General features: G+C 37.3%; 1 protein-coding gene across 1 annotated transcript in view; it reads left to right on the top strand.

The window, feature by feature from the left end:
- Window positions 1-19,354, top strand: part of DNAH7 (dynein axonemal heavy chain 7) — a 340,765-nt gene that overhangs the window by 96,456 nt on the left and 224,955 nt on the right. The window contains exons 18-19 of the mRNA XM_015131765.3: window positions 14,086-14,771; window positions 17,501-17,687. Coding sequence (XP_014987251.2) covers window positions 14,086-14,771; window positions 17,501-17,687 — 873 coding nt within the window. The remainder of the gene's footprint in view (window positions 1-14,085; window positions 14,772-17,500; window positions 17,688-19,354) is intronic.

The following is a 19,354-nucleotide window of genomic DNA, read 5'->3' as shown; positions in this document are numbered from 1 at the left end:
TTTAATTATTTGCATCATAGTTCTACTATGATAGTTAGGAGTCCATAGTTTTGAGCAGAAGCAGGCAAATTATAGTACCTGGTTACTGTTTAGTTCTTCCATCTTCATAGAGGATAGCTTAGATTCAGTGGCCGTGTTTTAAAATTATGTCCATTATTTTCTCTCACCAAGCAATTTTGTTCCCAATACTACTATTTCAGAAATCAGCTTTTTCATTAGAGGAAGCTGGAGGAGAAAGAACCATACCCTCTGCCATATAAGATATTTACAGAGTTTAATTGTATTTTATATGAAAAGGAGAATGAAAACATACTATTAACTATGATGCTCTATCATTTTTCTTACATTGAAAGATCTTAATATCTTATCAGTTCAGATAATTAAGTGTTTTATAATAATCACAAATATGTCAACACACGTGGAGAAAACAAAAACTCTAGTTATTTTAAACCAAGGCCACTGAGTTGGAACAAGATGGCTGAATAGAAGCCTCCACTGATAGCTCCCCCCATCACCCACAGGAAACCAAGTTTTAACAATTATCTGCACACAGAAAAGCACCGTCATAAGAACCAAAAATCAGGTGAACAATCACATTACCTGGTTTTAACTTTGTATCACTGAAAGAGGCATTGAAAACAGGAAAAACAGTTTTGAAACCCTGATGCTGCCCCTCCCCATTCCCCAGTAGTACCCATGTGGTGCAGAGAGAGAAACTGTACATGTAGGGGAGGGACAGCATAGTGACTGGGGGACTTTAAATTGAACTCAGTGCTGCACTGTTGCAGCAGAAAGCCAAAACTGTTCTGACCTCAGCTGGCACCTACCCACACAGAGAGCATTTGGACCAGACATAGTCAGAGGAGAAGCACCAATCCCAGTTATCAGAACTTGAATTTCTCAGCAGGCCATGCCACTGTGGGCTAAAGTGCTCTGGAGTCCTAAGTGAATTTAAAAGACAGTCTAGGTTACAAGGACTGCAATTCTTAAGCAAGCCCTGATGCTGTCCTGGGCTTAGAGCTGGTGAACTGGGGCAACATGTGACCTAAGCTAGACACCAGACAGGATGGCTGAGGAAGTGCTTATGCCGTGCCTCTCCCAACCCTAAGCAGTGTAGCTCACACCAATGCAGGTGACTCCTTCCTTCTGCTTGAGGAGAGTAGGGAGAAGAGAAAAGACAGCTTTGTCTTGCATCTTGGATACTAGCTCAGCCACAGCAGGGCAGGGCGACATGCAGGGTTGTGAGGCCCCCATTTCAGGCCTTAGCTCCCAGATGACATATGTAGACATACCCTGGGCTGGAAGAGAACCCGTTGCCTTGAAGGGAAGGACACAATTCTGGCAAGATTCATCACCTGCTGACCAAAGAGCCCTTAGACCCTGAATAACTAATAGTGATATCCAGGTAGTATGCTATGGGTGTTAGGTGAGACTCTGATACATGCTGGCTTTGGGTAGCATCTCAGCCATAGTGGGGTAGAGAACCAAGTGGGACCTTGGGGCCCCCAAGTCCAGGCTTAGGCCCTTCGACAGTATTTCTGGACCTGCCATGGGCCAGAGGGGCGCCCACTGCCCTGAAGGGCGAGTCCCAGGCCTGGCAGTATTCACCACAAGCTGACTGGGGAGTGCCTGAGCCTTAAGTGAACATTGGTGGTGGCCTGGCAGAACTCCCCATGGGCCAGTGGTGGCAGCAGCAGGAGAGGCTCTTCCACTTGTGGAAAGAGGAGGGAAGGGTGGGAAGGATTTTGTCTTGTGGTTTGGGTTCAAGCTTAGCTGCAGTAGAATAGAACACCAAACCTGGAGAAAGATAACAATATTCAAGTCCAAGGTTTTAGAACACCAAGCAAATTTAACCCAAAGAAGACTACCTCAAGGCATTTAATAATCAAACTTCCAAGGTAAAAAATAAAGGAGCCTAAAAGCAGCAAGAGAAAAGAAACAAATAGCACACAATGGAGCTTCAACATGTCTGACTGCAGGCTTTTCAGTGGGAACCTTACAGGCCAGGATAGTGGCATGACATATTTAAAGTGCTGAAAGAAAACACTTAGTATATCTCATGAAAATATCCTTCAAACATGAACTAGCAAGAGAGATTTTTCCAGACAAACAAAAGCTGAGAGATTTCATCAACACCAGACCTATCCTACAGGAGATGCCAAACATAGTTTTCAAATCTGAAAGAACAGGATGAGCAATAAGAAATCATCTGAAGGCACAGAACTCACTGGTAATGATAAGCACACAGAAAAATAGACTATTATAATACTGTAATTGTGGTATGTAAACTACTCATGTCTTAAGTAGAAAAACTATGAGCCCATCAAAAATAATAAATACAACTACTTTTCAAGATATAAACAGTACAAAAAGATAAAGAGAAACAAAAAAAGTAAAAGGTAGGAGGATGAAGTCAAAGTGTAGATTTTTTAATTAGTTTTCTTTTTGCTTGTTTATGCAATCAGTGTTGTCTTCAGTTTAAAATCATGGGTTATAAGATATTATTTTCAAGCTTCATGGTAATCCAAAATAAAAACTATATACAACAGATACACAAAAAATGAAAAGCAAGAAATTAAAACATACCACCAGAGAAAATCACCTTCACTAAAAGGAAGACAGGAAGGAAGGAAAGGAAGAGAAGACCACAAAACAACCAGAAAACATAAAACAAAATGGCAGAAGTAACTCCTTACTTATCAATAATAATATTGAATGTAAATGGACTAACTAATCAAAAGACATAGCATGGATGAATGTATTTTTTTTTTTTTTTTTTAAGGAAAAAGACCCAATGGTCTGTTGCCTTCAAGAAACACACTTTACCTATAAAGTCACACATAGACTGAAAATAAAAGGATAAAAAAAGTATATATTCCATGCCAATGGAAACAAAAAATTACCAGGAGTAGCTATGCTTATATCAGGCAAAATAGACTTCAAGACAAAAACTGTGAGAAGACACAAAAAAAGTCATTATATCATGATACAAGGGCCAATTCAGCAAGAGGATATGACAATTATAATTTATATGCAAGAAGCACTGGAGTGCCCAGATATATCAAGCAAAAAATATTACAGCTAAAGAGAGAAATAGACGTCAATACAATAATAACTGGAGACTTAACCACTTCACTTTTGGCACTGGACAGATGTCCCAGACAGAAAACTAGCAAAGAAACATCAAAGTTATGCTGTAGACCAAATGAACATAATAAATATTTACAGAACATTTCATCCAACAGCTGCAGAATGCGAATTCTTCTCAGCATATGGATAATCCTCAAGGATAGACCATATGTTAGGTCACAAAACAAGGTTTAAAACATTTTTTAAAAAGGAAATAATATCAAGCATCTTCTCTGACCACAGTGGAATAAAACTAGAAATTAATAACAAGAATTTTGGAAACTATACAAACACATAGGAATAAAGCAGTGTGCTCCTGAATGACCAGGGGGTCAATGAAAAAATTAAGAGGAAATTGAAAATTTCTTGAAACAAATGATAATGGAAACATAGTATACCAAAACATATGGGATCTAATGAAAACAGTGCTAAGGGGAAATTTATAGATATAACTGCCTACACCAAAAAATCCTAATTATGCACCTTAAGGAACTAGAAAAGCAAGAGTAAACCAAACCCAAAATCAGTAGAGAAAAGAAATAATAAACATCAGAGCAGAAACAAAAAAATTGCAATGAAGAAAACAATAAAGATTAATGATATGAAAAGTTGGTTTTTGAAAAAATAAAATTGATAAACATTTAGCTAGACTACCTAAGACGTAAAGAGAGAAGACCCAAATGAGTAAAATCAGAAATGAAAGAGGAGACATTACAAATAATTCTGTAGAAATTCTAAGGATCAATAGTGGCTACTATAAGCAACTGTATGCCAATAAATAGGAGAATCTGGAGGAAATGCTTACATTCCTAGATACACACAAAGTACCAAGATTGAACCATGAAACAGTCAAAAACCTGAACAGACCAACAAGTAACAAGATAGAATGCATAATAAAAAGTCTCCCAGCAAAGGAAAGCCCAGGACCCAATGGCTTCACTGCTAAATTCTAGCCAACATTTACAAAAGAACTAATGCCAATCCTACTCAAACTATTCTGAAAAATATAGGAAGAGAGAATACTTCCAAACCTATTCTATGAGGTCAGTATTACCTTGATACCAAAACTAGACAAAGACACGTCAAAAAAAGAAAACTTTAGGCCAATATCCCTGATGAATATTGAGGCAAAAATCCTCAACAAAATACTAGCAAACTGAATTCAACAATGCATTAAAAACATCATTCATCATGATCAAGTGGAATTTATCCCTGGGATGTAAGGATGGTTCAACATAAACATATCAATCAGTTTGATGCATCATATAAAGAGAATGAAGGACAAAAATAATATGATCTTTTCAATTGATACTGAAAAAGCATTTAATAAAATTCAACGTCACTTCCTGATGAAAACCCTCAAAAAACTGGCTATTGAAGGAACATACCTCAATGTAATAAAAGCCATAAAAGGCAGACCCACAGCTAGTATCTTACTGAATAGGGAAAAACTGAAAGCCTTTCATCTAAAATCTGGAACACATCAAGGATGCTCACTTTCACCACTGTTAGTCAACATAGTGCTGGAAGTTCTAGCTACAGCAGTCTGATGAGAGAAAGAAATAAAGGGCATCCAAATTGGAAAGGAAGAAGTCATATTTTCCTTGATGATTTTTTCTTTTTTTTGAGACAGAGTCTCACTCTGTTGACCAGGCTGGAGTGCAGTGGCGCGATCTTGGCTCACTGCAACTTCCGCCACCTGGGTTCAAGCGATTCATCTGCCTCAGCCTCGCGAGTAGCTAGGACTACAGACGCACACCACCATGCCCGGCTAATCTTTTATTTTTTTTTTGTATTTTTAGTAGAGATGGGGTGTCACCATGTTAGCCAGGCTGATCTTGAACTCTTGACCTCGTGATTTGCCCGCCTCAGGCTCCCAAAGTGCTGGGATTACATGCGTGAGCCGCCACGCCTGGCCAATATGATCTCATAGCTGGGAAAACATAAAGACTCCTCCAAAAAAAAAAAAAAAACTATTAGAGCTGATAAACAAGTTACAGGATACAAAATTAACATACAAAAATCAGTGGCATTTATATATGCCAAAGGTGGACAATCTGAAAAAGAAATCAAGAAAGTAGTCCCATTTACAATAGTCTCAAATAAAATTAAATACCTAATAATTAATTTAGCCAAAGAAGCCACAGGTCTCTGCAATGAAAAGTATAAAATATTGATGAAAGAAATGGAAGGGGACACAGAAAAAGGAATATTTCATGTTCATGGATTTGAAGAATCAATATTGTTAAAATGTTCATACTACCCAAAGCAATCTACATATTTAATGCAATCACTAACAAAATGCCAATGAGATTCCTCACAACTAATAAAAACAATCCTAATTTTTTTTTTGTCTCCTGCCCATCCCCACAGTTCTACAATTTTTGTGGAGCCACAAAAAAAACTCAGAATAGCCAAAGCTATCTTGAGCAAAAATAACAAAACTGATGGAATCACATTACCTGGTTTCAAATTAGAATTCAGACCTTTAGTAACCAAAACAGTACGGTACTGGCGGAAAAACAGACACATAGACCAATGGAACAGAATGGAGAGCCCAGAAACAAATTCATAAATCTACAGTAAACTCATTTTAGAGAAAAATGCCAAGAACATACATTGGGAAAAAGACAGTCTCTTCAACAAATGGTGCTGGGACAACTGGATATTCATATACAGAAGAATGAAACTAGACCCCTATCTCCCACCATATACAAAAATCAAATCAAAATGGATTAAAGACTTAAATCTAAGACCTCAAACTATGAAGCTGCTACAAGGAAACATTGGAGAAAACTCTCCAGGAATTTGGACTGGGCAAAAATTTGTTGAGTAATACTCCTCAAGCATAGGCAAACAAAGCAAAAGTGGACAAATGGGATCACATCCAGTTAAAAAGCTTCCACACAACAAAGGAAACAATCAACAACATGAAAAGACAACCCAGAGCATGGGAGAAAATATCTGCAAACTACCCATCCGATGAAGGATTAATAACTGGAATACATAAAGAGATCATATAACTCCATTAGAAAATCTCTAATAACCTGAATTTAAAATAGGCAAAAGATCTGAAGAGATGTTTCACAAAAGAAGACACATGAATGGCAAATAGGCATTTGAAAAGGTGCTCACCATTACTGATCATCAGAGACATGCAAATCAAAACTACAATGAGATATCATCTCACTTCAGTTAAAATGGCTTTTATTCAAAAGACAGGCAACAACTGCTGTCAAAGATGTAGAGAAGAGGAAACTGTCATACACTGTTGGTGGGAAAGTAAGTTAGTACAACCACTATGGAGAACAGTTTGCAGCTTCCTTAAAAAACTAAAACTAGAGTTACCATATCATCCAGCAATTCCGCTGCTGGTATATATCCCAAAGAAAGGAAATCAAGATATCAAAGAGATATCTGCACTCCCATGTTTGTTGCAGCACTGTTCACAATAGCCATGATTTGGAAGCCTAAGTGTCCAGCAAGAGATGAGTGGATAAAGAAAATGTGGTATCTGGGGGTGGTGCCAAGGTGGCCAAATAGGAACAGCTCCAGCCTGCAGCTCCCAGCATGAGCGACACAGAAGACAGGTGATTTCTGCATTTCCAACTGAACCTCCGCTGCTGATACACAGGCAAACAGGGTCTGGAGTGGACCTCAAGCAAACTCCAACAGACCTGCAGCTGAGGGGCCTAACTGTTAGAAGGAAAACTAACAAATGGAAAGGACATCCACACCAAAACCCCATCTGTACATCACCATCATCAAAGACCAAAGGTAGATAAAACCACAAAGATGGGGAAAAAGCAGTGCAGAAAAGCTGAAAATTCTAAATATCAGAGCGCCTCTCCCCCTCCAAAGGAACGCAGCTCCTCTCCAGCAACAGAACAAAGCTGGATGGAGAATGACTTTGATGAGTTGAGAGAAGAAGGCTTCAGAGGATCAAACTTCTCTGAGCTAAAAGAGGAAGTACAAACCCAGCACAAAGAAACTAAAAACCTTGAAAAAAGATTAGACTCATGGCTAACTAGAATAACCAGTGTAGAGAAGTCCTTAAACGACCTGATGGAGCTGAAAACCATGGCATGAGAACTACGTAACGAATGCACAAGCTTCAGCAGCCGATTCTATCAACTGGAACAAAGGGTATCAGTGATTGAAGATCAAATGAATGAAATGAAGTGAGAAGAGAAGTTTAGAGAAAAAAGAGCAAAAAGAAACGAACAGAGCCTCCAAGAAATATGGGACTATGTGAAAATACCAAATTTACGTCTGATTTGTGTACCTGAAAGTGATGGGGAGAATGGAACAAAGTTGGAAAACACTCTGCAGGATATTATCCAGGAGAACTTCCCCAACCTAGCAAGGCAGGCCAACATTCAAATTCAGGAAATACAAAGAACGCCACAAAGATACTCCTCAAGAAGAGCAACTCCAAGATATACCAGATTCACCAAAGTTGAAATGAAGGAAAAAATGTCAAGGGTGGCCAGAGAGAAAGGTCAGGTTACCCACAAAGGGAAGCCCATCAGACTAACAGCGGATCTCTCAGCAGAAACTCTACAAGCCAGAAGAGAGTGGGGGCCAATATTCAACTTTCTTAAAAGAATTTTCAACCCAGAATTTCATATCCAGACAAACTAACTTTCATAATTGAAGGAGAAATAAAATCCTTTACAGACAAGCAAATGCTGAGAGATTTTGTCACCAACAGGCCTGCCCTACAAGAGCTCCTGAAGGAAGCACTAAACATGGAAAGGAATAACTGGTACCAGCCACTGCAAAAACATGCCAAAATGTAAAGACCATCGATGCTAGGAAGACACTGCATCAACTAATGAGCAGAATAACCAGCTAACATCATAATGAGAGGGTCAAGATCACACATAACAATATTAACCTTAAATGTAAATGGGCTAAATGGTCCAATTAAAAGACACAGACTGGCAAATTGGATAAAGAGTCAAGACCCATCAGTGTGCTGTATTCAGGAGACCCATCTCGCATTCAGAGACACACATAGGCTCAAAATAAAAGGATGGAGGAAGATCGACCAAGCAAGTGGAAAACAAAAAAAGGCAGGGGTTGCAATCCTAGTCTCTGATAAAACAGACTTTAAACCAACAAAGATCAAAAGAGACAAAGAAGGCCATTACATCATGGTAAAGGGATCAATGCAACAAGAAGAGCTAACTATCCTAAATATATAAGCACCCAATACAGGAGCACCCAGATTCATAAAGCAGGTCCTTAGAGACTTACAAAGAGACTTAGACTCCCATACAATAATAATGGGAGACTTTAACACCCCACTGTCAACATTAGACAGATCAATGAGATAGTTAACAAGGATATCCAGGAATTGAACTCAACTCTGCACCAAGTGGACCTAAAAGACATCTATAGATCTCTCCACCCCAAATCAACAGAGCATACATTTTTCTCAGCACTACATCACACTTATTCGAAAATTGACTACATAAGTGAAAGTAAAGCACTCCTCAGCAAATGTAAAAGAACAGAAATTATAACATACTGTCTTTCAACCACAGTGCAATCAAACTAGAACTCAGGATGAAGAAACGCAATCAAAACCGCTCAACTACATGCAAACTGAACAACCTGCTCCTGAATGACTACTGGGTACATAACAAAATGAAGGCAGAAATAAAGATGTTCTTTGAAACCAATGAGAACAAAGATACAACATACCAGAATCTCTGGGACACATTTAAAGCAGTGTGGAGAGGGAAATTTATAGCACTAAATGCCCACAAGAGAAAGCAGGAAAGATCTAAAATTGACACTCTAACATCGCAATTAAAAGAACTAGAGAAGCAAGAGCAAACACATTTAAAAGCTAGCAGAAGGCAAGAAATAACTAAGATCAGAGCAGAACTGAAGGAAATAGAGACAAAAAACCCTTCAAAAAATCAATGAATCGAGGAGCTGGTTTTTTGAAAAGATCAACAAAATCGATAGACTGTTAGCAAGACTAATAAAGAAGAAAAGAGAGAAGAATCAAATAGATGCAATAAAAAGTGATAAAGGGGATATCATCACCAATCCCACAGAAGTACAAACTACCATCAGAGAATACTATAAACACCTCTATGCAAATAAACTAGAAAACCTAGAAGAAATGGATAAATTCCTGGACACATACACCCTCCCAAGGCTAAAGCAGGAAAAAGTTGAATCCCTGAGTAGACCAATAACAGGCTCTGAAATTGAGGCAATAATTAATAGCCTATTAACCAAACAAAGTCCAGGACTAGCCGGATTCACAGCTGAATTCTACCAGAGGTACAGGGAGGAGCTGGTACGATTCCTTCTGAAACTATTCCAATCAATAGAAAAAGAGGGAATCCTCCCTAACTCATTTTATGAGGCCAACATCATCCTGATACCAAAGCCTGGCAGAGACACAACAAAAAAAGAGAATTTTAGACCAATATCCCTGATGAACATCGATGCAAAAATCCTCAATAAAATACACACCGAATACACCAGCACATCGAAAAGCTTATCCACCTTGATCAAGTGGGCTTCACCCCTGGGATGCAAGGCTGGTTCAACATACGGAAATCAGTAAACATAATCCATCATATAAACAGAACCAAAGACAAAAACCACATGATTATCTCAATAGATGCAGAAAAGGCCTTTGACGAAATTCAACAGCCCTTCATGCTAAAAACTCTCAATAAATTTGGTATTGATGGAACATATCTCAAAATAATAAGAGCTATTTATGACAAACCCACAGCCAATAGCATACCGAATGGGCAAAACCTGGAAGCATTCCCCTTGAAAACTGGCACAAGACAGGGATGCCCTCTCTCACCACTCCTATTCAACATAGTGTTGGAAGTTCTGGCCAGGGCAATCAGGCAAGAGAAAGAAATAAAGGGTTTTCAATTAGGAAAAGAGGAAGTCAAATTGTCCCTGTTTGCAGGTGACATGATTGTATATTTAGAAAACCCCATCATCTCAGCCCAAAATCTCCTTAAGCTGATAAGCAACTTCAGCAAAGTCTCAGGATACAAAATCAATGTGCAAAAATCACAAGCATTCGTATACACCAATAACAGACAAACAGAGAGCCAAATCATGAATGAACTTCCTCTCACAATTGCTTTAAAGAGAATAAAATACCTAGGAATCCAATTTACAAGGGATGTGAAGGACCTCTTCAAGGAGAACTACAAACCACTGCTCAATAAAATAAAAGAGGACACAAACAAATGGAAGAACATTCCATGCTCATGGATAAGAAGAATCAATATCGTGAAAATGGCCATACTGCCCAAGGTAATTTATAGATTCAATGCCATCCCCATTAAGCTACCAATGACTTTCTTCACAGAATTATAAAAAACTACTTTAAAGTTCATATGGAACCAAAAAAGAGCCGACATTGCCAAGACAATCCTAAGCCAAAGAACAAAGCTGGAGGCATCACGCTACCTGACTTCAAGCTATACTACGAGGTTACAGTAAGCAAAACAGCATGGTACTGGTACCAAAACAGACATGTAGACCAATGGAACAGAACAGAGCCCTCAGAAATAATACCACACATCTACAACCATCTGATCATGACAAACCTGACAAAAACAAGAAATGGGAAAAGGATTTCCTATTTAATAAATGGTGCTGGGAAAACTGGCTAGCCATAAGTAGAAAGCTGAAACTGGACCCCTTCCTTATACCTTATACAAAAATTAATTCAAGATGGCTTAGAGACTTAAATGTTAGACCTAAAAGCATAAAAACCCTAGAAGAAGACCTAGGCAATACCATTCAGGACATAGGCATGGGCAAGGACTTCATGTCTAAAACACCAAAACCAATGGCAAGAAAAGCCAAAATTGACAAATGGGATCCACTTAAACTAAGAGCTTCTGCACAGCAAAAGAAACTACCATCAGAGTGAACAGGTAACCTACAGAATGGGAGAAAAATTTTTGCAATCTACTCATCTGACAAAAGGCTAGTATCCAGAACCTACAAAGAACTCAAACAATTTTACAAGAAAAAACCCCCTCAAAAAGTGGGCAAAGAATATGAGCAGACACTTCTGAAAAAGAAGACATTCATACAGCCAACAGACACATGAAAAAACGCTCATCATCACTTGTCATCAGAGAAATGCAAATCAAAACCACAATGAGATACCATCTCACACCAGTTAGAATGGCAGTCATTAAAAAGTCAGGAAACAACAGGTGCTGGTGAAGATGTGGAGAAATAGGAACACTTTTACACTGTTGGTGGGACTGTAAACTAGTTCAACCATTGTGGAAAACAGTATGGCGATTCCTCAAGGATCTAGAACTAGAAATACCATTTGACTCAGCCATCCCATTACTGGATATATACCCAAAGGATTATAAATCATGCTGCTATAAAGACACATGCACATGTATGTTTATTGTGACACTATTCACAATAGCAAAGACTTGGAATCAACCCAAATGTCCATCAATGACAGACTGGATTAAGAAAATGTGGTGCATATACACCATGGAATACTATGCAGCCATAAAAAAGGATGAGTTCATGTCCTTTGTAGGGATATGGATGCAGCTGGAAACCATCATTCTCAGCAAACTATTACAAGAACAGAAAATCAAACTCCACATGTCCTCACTCATAGATGGGAGTTGAACAATGAGAACACTTGGACCCAGGAAGGGGAACATCACACACCGGGGCCTGTTGTGGGGTGGGGGTAGTGGGGAGGGATAGCATTAGGAGATATACCTAATGTAAATGATAAATTAATGGGTGCAGCACTCCAATATGGCACATGTATACATATGTAACAAACCTGCACATTGTGCACATGTACCCTAGAACATAAAGTATAATTTAAAAAAATAAAAATAAGTTAATTTAAAAAACCAAAGAAAATGTGGTATCTGTACACAATGGAGTACTATTCAACCATAACAGATAATGAGATTCTGTCATTTGCAACAATATTGATGGAACTGGAAGTCATTATATTAAGTGAAATATGCCGGGCACAGAAAGACAAACTTTGCATGTTCCCACTTAACTTGTGTGAGCTAAAAAGTTAAACATTGAATTCATGGAGAAAGAGAGTAGAAGGATGGTTACCAAAAGCTGGGAAGGGTAGTGGTGGGGTAGGAGATAAGTGGGAAAGTTTAGTGAGTACAAAAAATAGTAAGAATAAATAAGATCTGGTATTTCTCAATAATAATTTAATTGCACATTTAAAAATAACCAAAGCAGGGCCAGGCATGGTGGCTTACACTTCTAATCCCATCACTTTGGTAGGCCAAGGCAGGCAGATCACTTGAGCCACGGAATTTGAGACTAACCTGAGCAACATGGCGAAAACCTATCTCCACTAAAATTACAAAAATTGGCCAGGCATGGTGGCACGTGCCTGTAGTCCCAGCTGTTTGGGAGGCTGAGGTGGGAGGATCATTTGAGCCCAGGAAGTTGAGGCTGCGGTGAGCCAATATCTTGCCACTACACTCCAGCCTGGGTGACAGAGTGAGACTGTCTCAAAAACAAACAAAAAACCAAAAGTGTATAATTGGATTGTTTATAACATGCAGGATAAATGTTTGGGGGATGGATACCCCATTTAACATGTGATTATTAGGCATTGTATACCTCTATCAAAATATCTTATGTATACCATAAGTATATACACCTACTTCTGTGTACCCACAAATATTTTTTAAAAACTGAGGCCACTGAAATTTTAAGTAACCTCATAACCGAAGTATCTAGCTAATGAACACTTTCCAGTGCTCTTCTCAACTGTCCATGTCCTCACATACTTCACAACTAAACTAAGAGTAAGCGTTCAAGACTGAACTCGAGCTTCATTTTCTTTACAGAAACATCTGTGTCTGCAGTATTTCAGCACTCTCTCTCAACTCTGGGTGTTAGCATTTTATATTATATTTTATTGATTTTAAATAGTTATTTCTCTGAGATGTCTTTTCTATTTATTGCTTTATATTATTATTATTGAAAAATTAGTTAAATTTTCACCTACGTATATCTTTTCCCCTGAGCTGGATTACTAACTCCTTGGAGTTAGTATTTTACAGTATAATACTTTTTTCTGTTTTCCACAGTACCTAACACAATGCTGTGTATATTAAAAAGTACTTTAGTTCTTATTAACTAAAGAATGATGCTGTATCCTCAATGTGTCTGAACAGACAACTTTTTCTTTATATATGTAAATGTGTATTAACTCTTTTAACTAACATAACCAGACATTGTTCTCTGAAAACTGTAATAAAATAGAAATAGGGGAATGCTATTCAGCCTCAGAGGGGAAAAAAACGGGAAATCCTGTCATTTGTAACAACATGGATAAACCTGGAGCACTTACATCAAATATGCTAGGAAGAGAAAGACAAATACCACAGTATCTCAGTTATAGTGGATCTAAAAAAAATCAAACTCATAGAAGCAGAGAGTAGAATGATGCCTACAGGGGTGGGGCTGGTGGGCAGTGGGGATTGGGGAAGATGTTGGTCAAAGGATAAAAAATTTTAGGAGGAATACGTTTAAGGTATCTATTGTACAAATTGATGACTACAGCTAATAGCAACGTATTATATACTTGAACATTGCTAAGAGAGTAGATTGTGTAGTGTTCTCTTTACCAAAAAAAGTGTGTGAGGTAGTATATGTTAATTGGTTTTATTTACCCATTCCATAATATATACATTTTCTCGAAACATGTTGTGTACCATAAATATATACATTTTTGTCAATTGAAAAAAGAAATAGGAAAATGAGATTGCTGCTCAGTTTTTCTAGATTATTGAAGTTTAACTTCAGGGTTTAGTAAGGTTTTTTTGGCTCACATTTGAAATAGATACTTAATAAAACTTAATTTGCAGTATCATTCACTTTCAAAATAACTAATATATTCAATACCTGTCCTTTCAGATTGAGCAGTTTAATGCTGAAGAGGAAGCATTTGGTTGGCTACCATCTGTATATCCTCAACGTAAAAAAATCCAAGATGGCTTGAACCCTTATCTTCGTCTTTACGAAACTGCTGTCGAATTTAGCAGCAAATATAGAACATGGACTGAAGGGCCATATCACAAAGTGAATCCAGACCAAGTAGAAGCAGATATTGGAAATTACTGGAGAGGATTATATAAACTGGAGAAAACCTTTCATGATTCTCCATATGCATTGGCAATGACAAAAAAAGTAAGATCAAAGGTGGAAGATTTCAAGCAGCACATTCCTCTCATTCAAGTGATCTGTAATCCTGGTTTGCGCCCCAGGCACTGGGAGGCCATGTCTGCCGTTGTTGGTTACCCTTTGCAGCCATCAGATGACTCCACGGTCTTCTCCTTTTTAGACATGAATCTGGAACCATATCTAGACAGATTTGAAGGTATTAGCGAAGCAGCTAGCAAAGAATATTCTCTTGAAAAGGCGATGGAGAAGATGATTACTGAATGGGATGCAATGGAATTTGTCATCCATTCTTATAGAGAAACTGGGACATTTATTTTGGCATCAGTTGATGACATTCAGATGTTGTTGGATGACCATATTGTTAAAACACAAACTATGCGAGGATCTCCTTTCATTAAGCCTTATGAAAAACAAATGAGGTAAAGTGACATTTATATGGCAATGTTTATGCTCTGTTACCAAAATCACTTGTATTTAATGTAAAGCTCCTTTGAGAATTATTTCACACTTAATATCTCATGCTTAATATTTTATTTCTTTTGAGAATTGATTCTGCATTTCATACTTAGCATTTAATACTAAATATTTAACATCTTTAAATATTTAAAGATATAATCAATGGCTTCATTGCTATTGGAAGATTGCTCATTCTTTGCTATCATCTTAATGGTTTATTAACTTCTATACTCATAACAAAGACAGTGGACAGTCAACATCCAGATACTTGTTTTTATTGCCTACAATATGATCTTATTTTTTAACTCTCAAAAAATAATTTTGTATCTGTGAACTAAAGATAATTTTATTTTTAAAATATATTAGCTTGTCATAGAGGATTGCTGAATATCTATTGTAATTTCTACTTATATGCATGAAGGATGGCAAATAAGTGAAAAAGAATGAAACTATAATTTTAGTTTGGGACTTTTAAGCATCATACACAGACAATTAAAGTAAGCCTAGCTGTCAATGTTTCCAGTTTTTGTAATTTACATTAAGCAGGCTATATATTACCTTTAAAAAACAGAGCCCATCAAAATCAGACTACTGTCTTCAGTGGATTTTCATGGCAAGGGAATGCTAACAGCTTGGTAGTATCTGCCTATGGTGACTTAGGTGTTGTCATATGCTTGGGCATGTTCTGACTGGCCTTGGCTCATTCTCTGGTCATTCTGCCTCCTGCCAGCTTGCTCCAGAATGCACATTAAGACAAGAATTTTTGAACTACTCTGAAAGTGGTACATCTAGATTCCATTTTAAGGGACTATGCATGATATCATTACCTACTTGGAAATTTTCTGAATCAGACAAAAATTAGATAGAAAAAGAGGAAGAACAACAAAAGAAAACAGAAGCATTCAGGTTTTTTTTGTGCAAAGAAGTTAAACAAATTCACTGATAAGCATTGAAATAAAAATATTTTAGAAAGACATCTGAAAATCCCTGGTTAGTTGGCAAACTCATTAACATTTGTTTGTTTTAAAGATCTAAAATCACAGAACACTGCTTAAATGATGAGTAATATGTTAATATACGTAAGACTACGCCACATCTAAGTTCTGTTGCTATTTAATTAAATTAATTAATTAATTTGAGATGGAGTCTTGCTCTGTTGCCCAGGCTGGAGTGCAGTGGCACGATCTCAGCTCCCTGCAACCTCCACCTCCTGGATTCAAGCGAAGTTCTGTTGCTATTAATAAATCATTCTTCCTTATGACTATGTTATCTCTGATAGCAGAGTAATTACAAATGTCTGAGTTCAAATCTTGGCTCTATTGTTTATTTTCTGGCTAAACTTGAGCCTGGCAGTTGCCTCTATGTGCCTTAGTCTCTCCATTGATAAACAGATGTTACCATGACCCTACCTCATAGAGTTGACATGATGATGGAGTAAACACATAGAGACCTCAGAACTGTGCTTGTAAAATTATTAGTTTATGGAGTAATTATATTTATTCTTGAGGAAATTAAATCATTATGTGTATTCTCTATATTTAGAAACGAACTGATAACCTATTGTAAATTTAAATATTCCACCTTCTCATGAATGCTACACTATTTTGGAGTATGTAGATTTTTCTTTAAATGCCAGTTACATTTTATAAATTGAAATACAGTTGACCCTTGAACAATTTAGGGTTTTAGGGGTGCTGAATCCCCATGCAGTTGAAAATCTGCATATAACTTTTGACTCCTCAAAACCTTAACTACAAATAGCCTACTGTTAACCAGAAACCTTACAAATAACATAATGCATACTTTGAATGTTACATGTATTATATACTATATTCTTAAAGTAAGCTGGAGAAAAGGAAATGTTGTTAAGAAAATCATGAGAAAAATATATTTACTATTCATTAAGTGGCAGTGGGTCATCATGAAGATCTTCATCCTCGTCATCTTCATGTTGAGTATACTGAGGAGGAGGAGGAGGAGGAAGAGGAGGGATTGGTCTTGTTGTCTCAGGGATGGCAGAAGCAGAAGAGGTGGAGAGGGTGGAAGGGGAGACAGGAGAATCAGGCAAAGTCCATGTAACCTTTATTGAAAAAAATCCGTGTAAAAGTGGACCTACACAGTTGAAACCTGTGTTGTTGAAAGGTCAACTATATTTTAGAAATAAAGGCTTTATTCTAGAAATAAGGGGCCCAAATTAAGGGGGAAAAAAGAGCGTTGAAGGAAAGGAGTATTGGATGTAACCATCTTTCCTCAGAAGCTCAGAGTATCCTTGATTAGGAATACCTTTACTGTCAATAAAATCTCATTTTTCAATTTGTACTCTCTAGTCATGGAACTAGATAGCAGAAAGGTTTATTTCTATGATAGAAATAACTAGATAGCAGAAAGGTTTATTTCTGTATACAGAAACCAGCCCAACAGTAGATAAGTATATCTTAACATGTATATCTGTATAAGCATAAGTGTTATATTATTATCTTTAAACATATTTTATAGAACAAATCTAGTGATTTATCTTTAAATGCAACTAGATGAATGGAAATTGGAATATTATATACATTATATACAAGGTTATATACAGTTGTATAACATTATATACAAGATTGACAGTCTAGTTGTGGTTTTGAATTTTGTCATTTGAAACATTTGCTTGGTTTGCTGTCAGTAAGAGCCACTGTGTTTTGCTTCTCAGAGAATGGGAGGGCAAGCTCCTACTGCTTCAGGAGATTCTGGATGAATGGCTCAAGGTCCAAGCCACGTGGCTGTATCTGGAGCCCATTTTCAGTTCTCCAGACATTATGTCTCAGATGCCTGAGGAAGGGAGACGATTTACAGCTGTGGATAAGACATGGAGAGATATAATGAGAACTGTCATGCAGGTAGGTGAAAAAATCTCCAAAAATGCCATTATTTGGTTGAAGTGACATGATTTGTGTTTTCAGAAATCCATATAAACCATTATTGTTTCCAATAAGCCATTATCTGTTTCACATGTACATTGTCTTTTCAGCTATTATTTTAGAATGCCAGGAGCAGAAAATGTTGCAAGCAAAAGTAGATATTTTGTCCTGATTACTCCTTGAAGTCCAAATTGAAATTTGCATTGTTTAACAACCTTTGGTTCTATTATTGATTCTTATCTGATACTCTGATAGGAAGACATTGTACGAGGTACTTGCTGACTCCGTCTATTCTGTGGCTGTCTTGTTATGGAATACAACCCACTGAAACTCACTGTGGTGCACAAATGTCAGTATGCCAACGACTCAACACATTTTTCTGGTAGGGACCTAAAAACAGATGAGTTGCAAAGATAAATATATCTAAAAAGTTCAATAAATGCAAATAAGATACAGTAAAGAAAGAAAAATACACAAATACTGTGGAGGAGAACTTACAATTTAAACTAAAGAGAGAATTTAATAAAAACTGGTAACACTAAAAAAAAGTACCTTTTGTGTTCAATTCAGAGGACTTTTTTTTTTTTTTTTTTTTTTTTTTTTTGAGATGGAGTCTCGCCCTGTCACCCAGGCTGGAGTGCAGTGGTGCAATCTAGGCTTACTGCAACCTTTGCCTCCCAGGCTCAAGTGATTCTCCTGCCTCAGCCTCTCGAGTAACTGAGATTAGAGTCATGTGCCACCATGCCCAGCTAATTTTTCTATTTTTGGTAGAGACGGGGTTTCACCATGTTGGTCAGGCTGGTCTTGATCTCTTGACCTCAAGTGATCCACCCATCTCAGCCTTCCAAAGTGCTGGGATTACAGGCATGAGCCACTGTGGCTGGCAGAATACATTTATTTACTGCCTCAGAAGCATGGTTGTGTGTCATTAAATATTAAAATAGAAAAAAGTTATTAAATCATATCATTAAATGAATATAAACTTCTGCATTGGTATTTTGATAAAATATAATACTATAAGGTAGGATAAGTATTATCTTAAAAATGTCCTACCCTGAAATAGAAATATGCATATCTTTATTGTTATTTAAACTTTAAGAGCTGTTACTATAATCCAAAATGTTGATAATACTGTATTGACGTCAACTATATGATTTGATAGGAAAATATCCAGAAAGATGGACATGGTTTTATTTATTTAATCTTTACCTCGTTTATATAATAGTACCTGAAATAAATCTTTTTATAAACCAAACCTTTGTAAAATTAATCACACTGGAATTAATTCCATATTTAAAGAACCCATTAGTAAGTTGCTTTGTAACACAATCATCTCTAATTTATGTCAGAAATTCAGTCTTTTATATATAGTTTCCTTATGGCGGTGCAAAATCCTCATAATATGGATATATTTTCGTTAGGAAGGTGATGAAGGAGAATTTTTTTGTTGTTTAAAAAAGCAAAAAGTAGTAGAGACGGGGGGTGCCCAAGATGGCCAAATAGGAACAGCTCAAGCCTCCAGCTCCCAGCGTGAGCAACACAGAAGACGGGTGATTTCTGCATTTTCAACTGAGATAGCAGGTTCATCTCACTGGGGCATGTCGGACAGTTGGTGCTGATCAGCAGGTGCAGCCCGACCAGCGAGA

Source organism: Macaca mulatta, chromosome 12, assembly GCF_049350105.2.
Source record: "Macaca mulatta isolate MMU2019108-1 chromosome 12, T2T-MMU8v2.0, whole genome shotgun sequence".
NCBI classification, from domain to species: Eukaryota; Metazoa; Chordata; class Mammalia; order Primates; family Cercopithecidae; genus Macaca; species Macaca mulatta.
The sequence above is the reverse complement of the archived record's forward strand: the minus strand, read 5'-3'. Positions and strand labels throughout refer to the sequence as shown.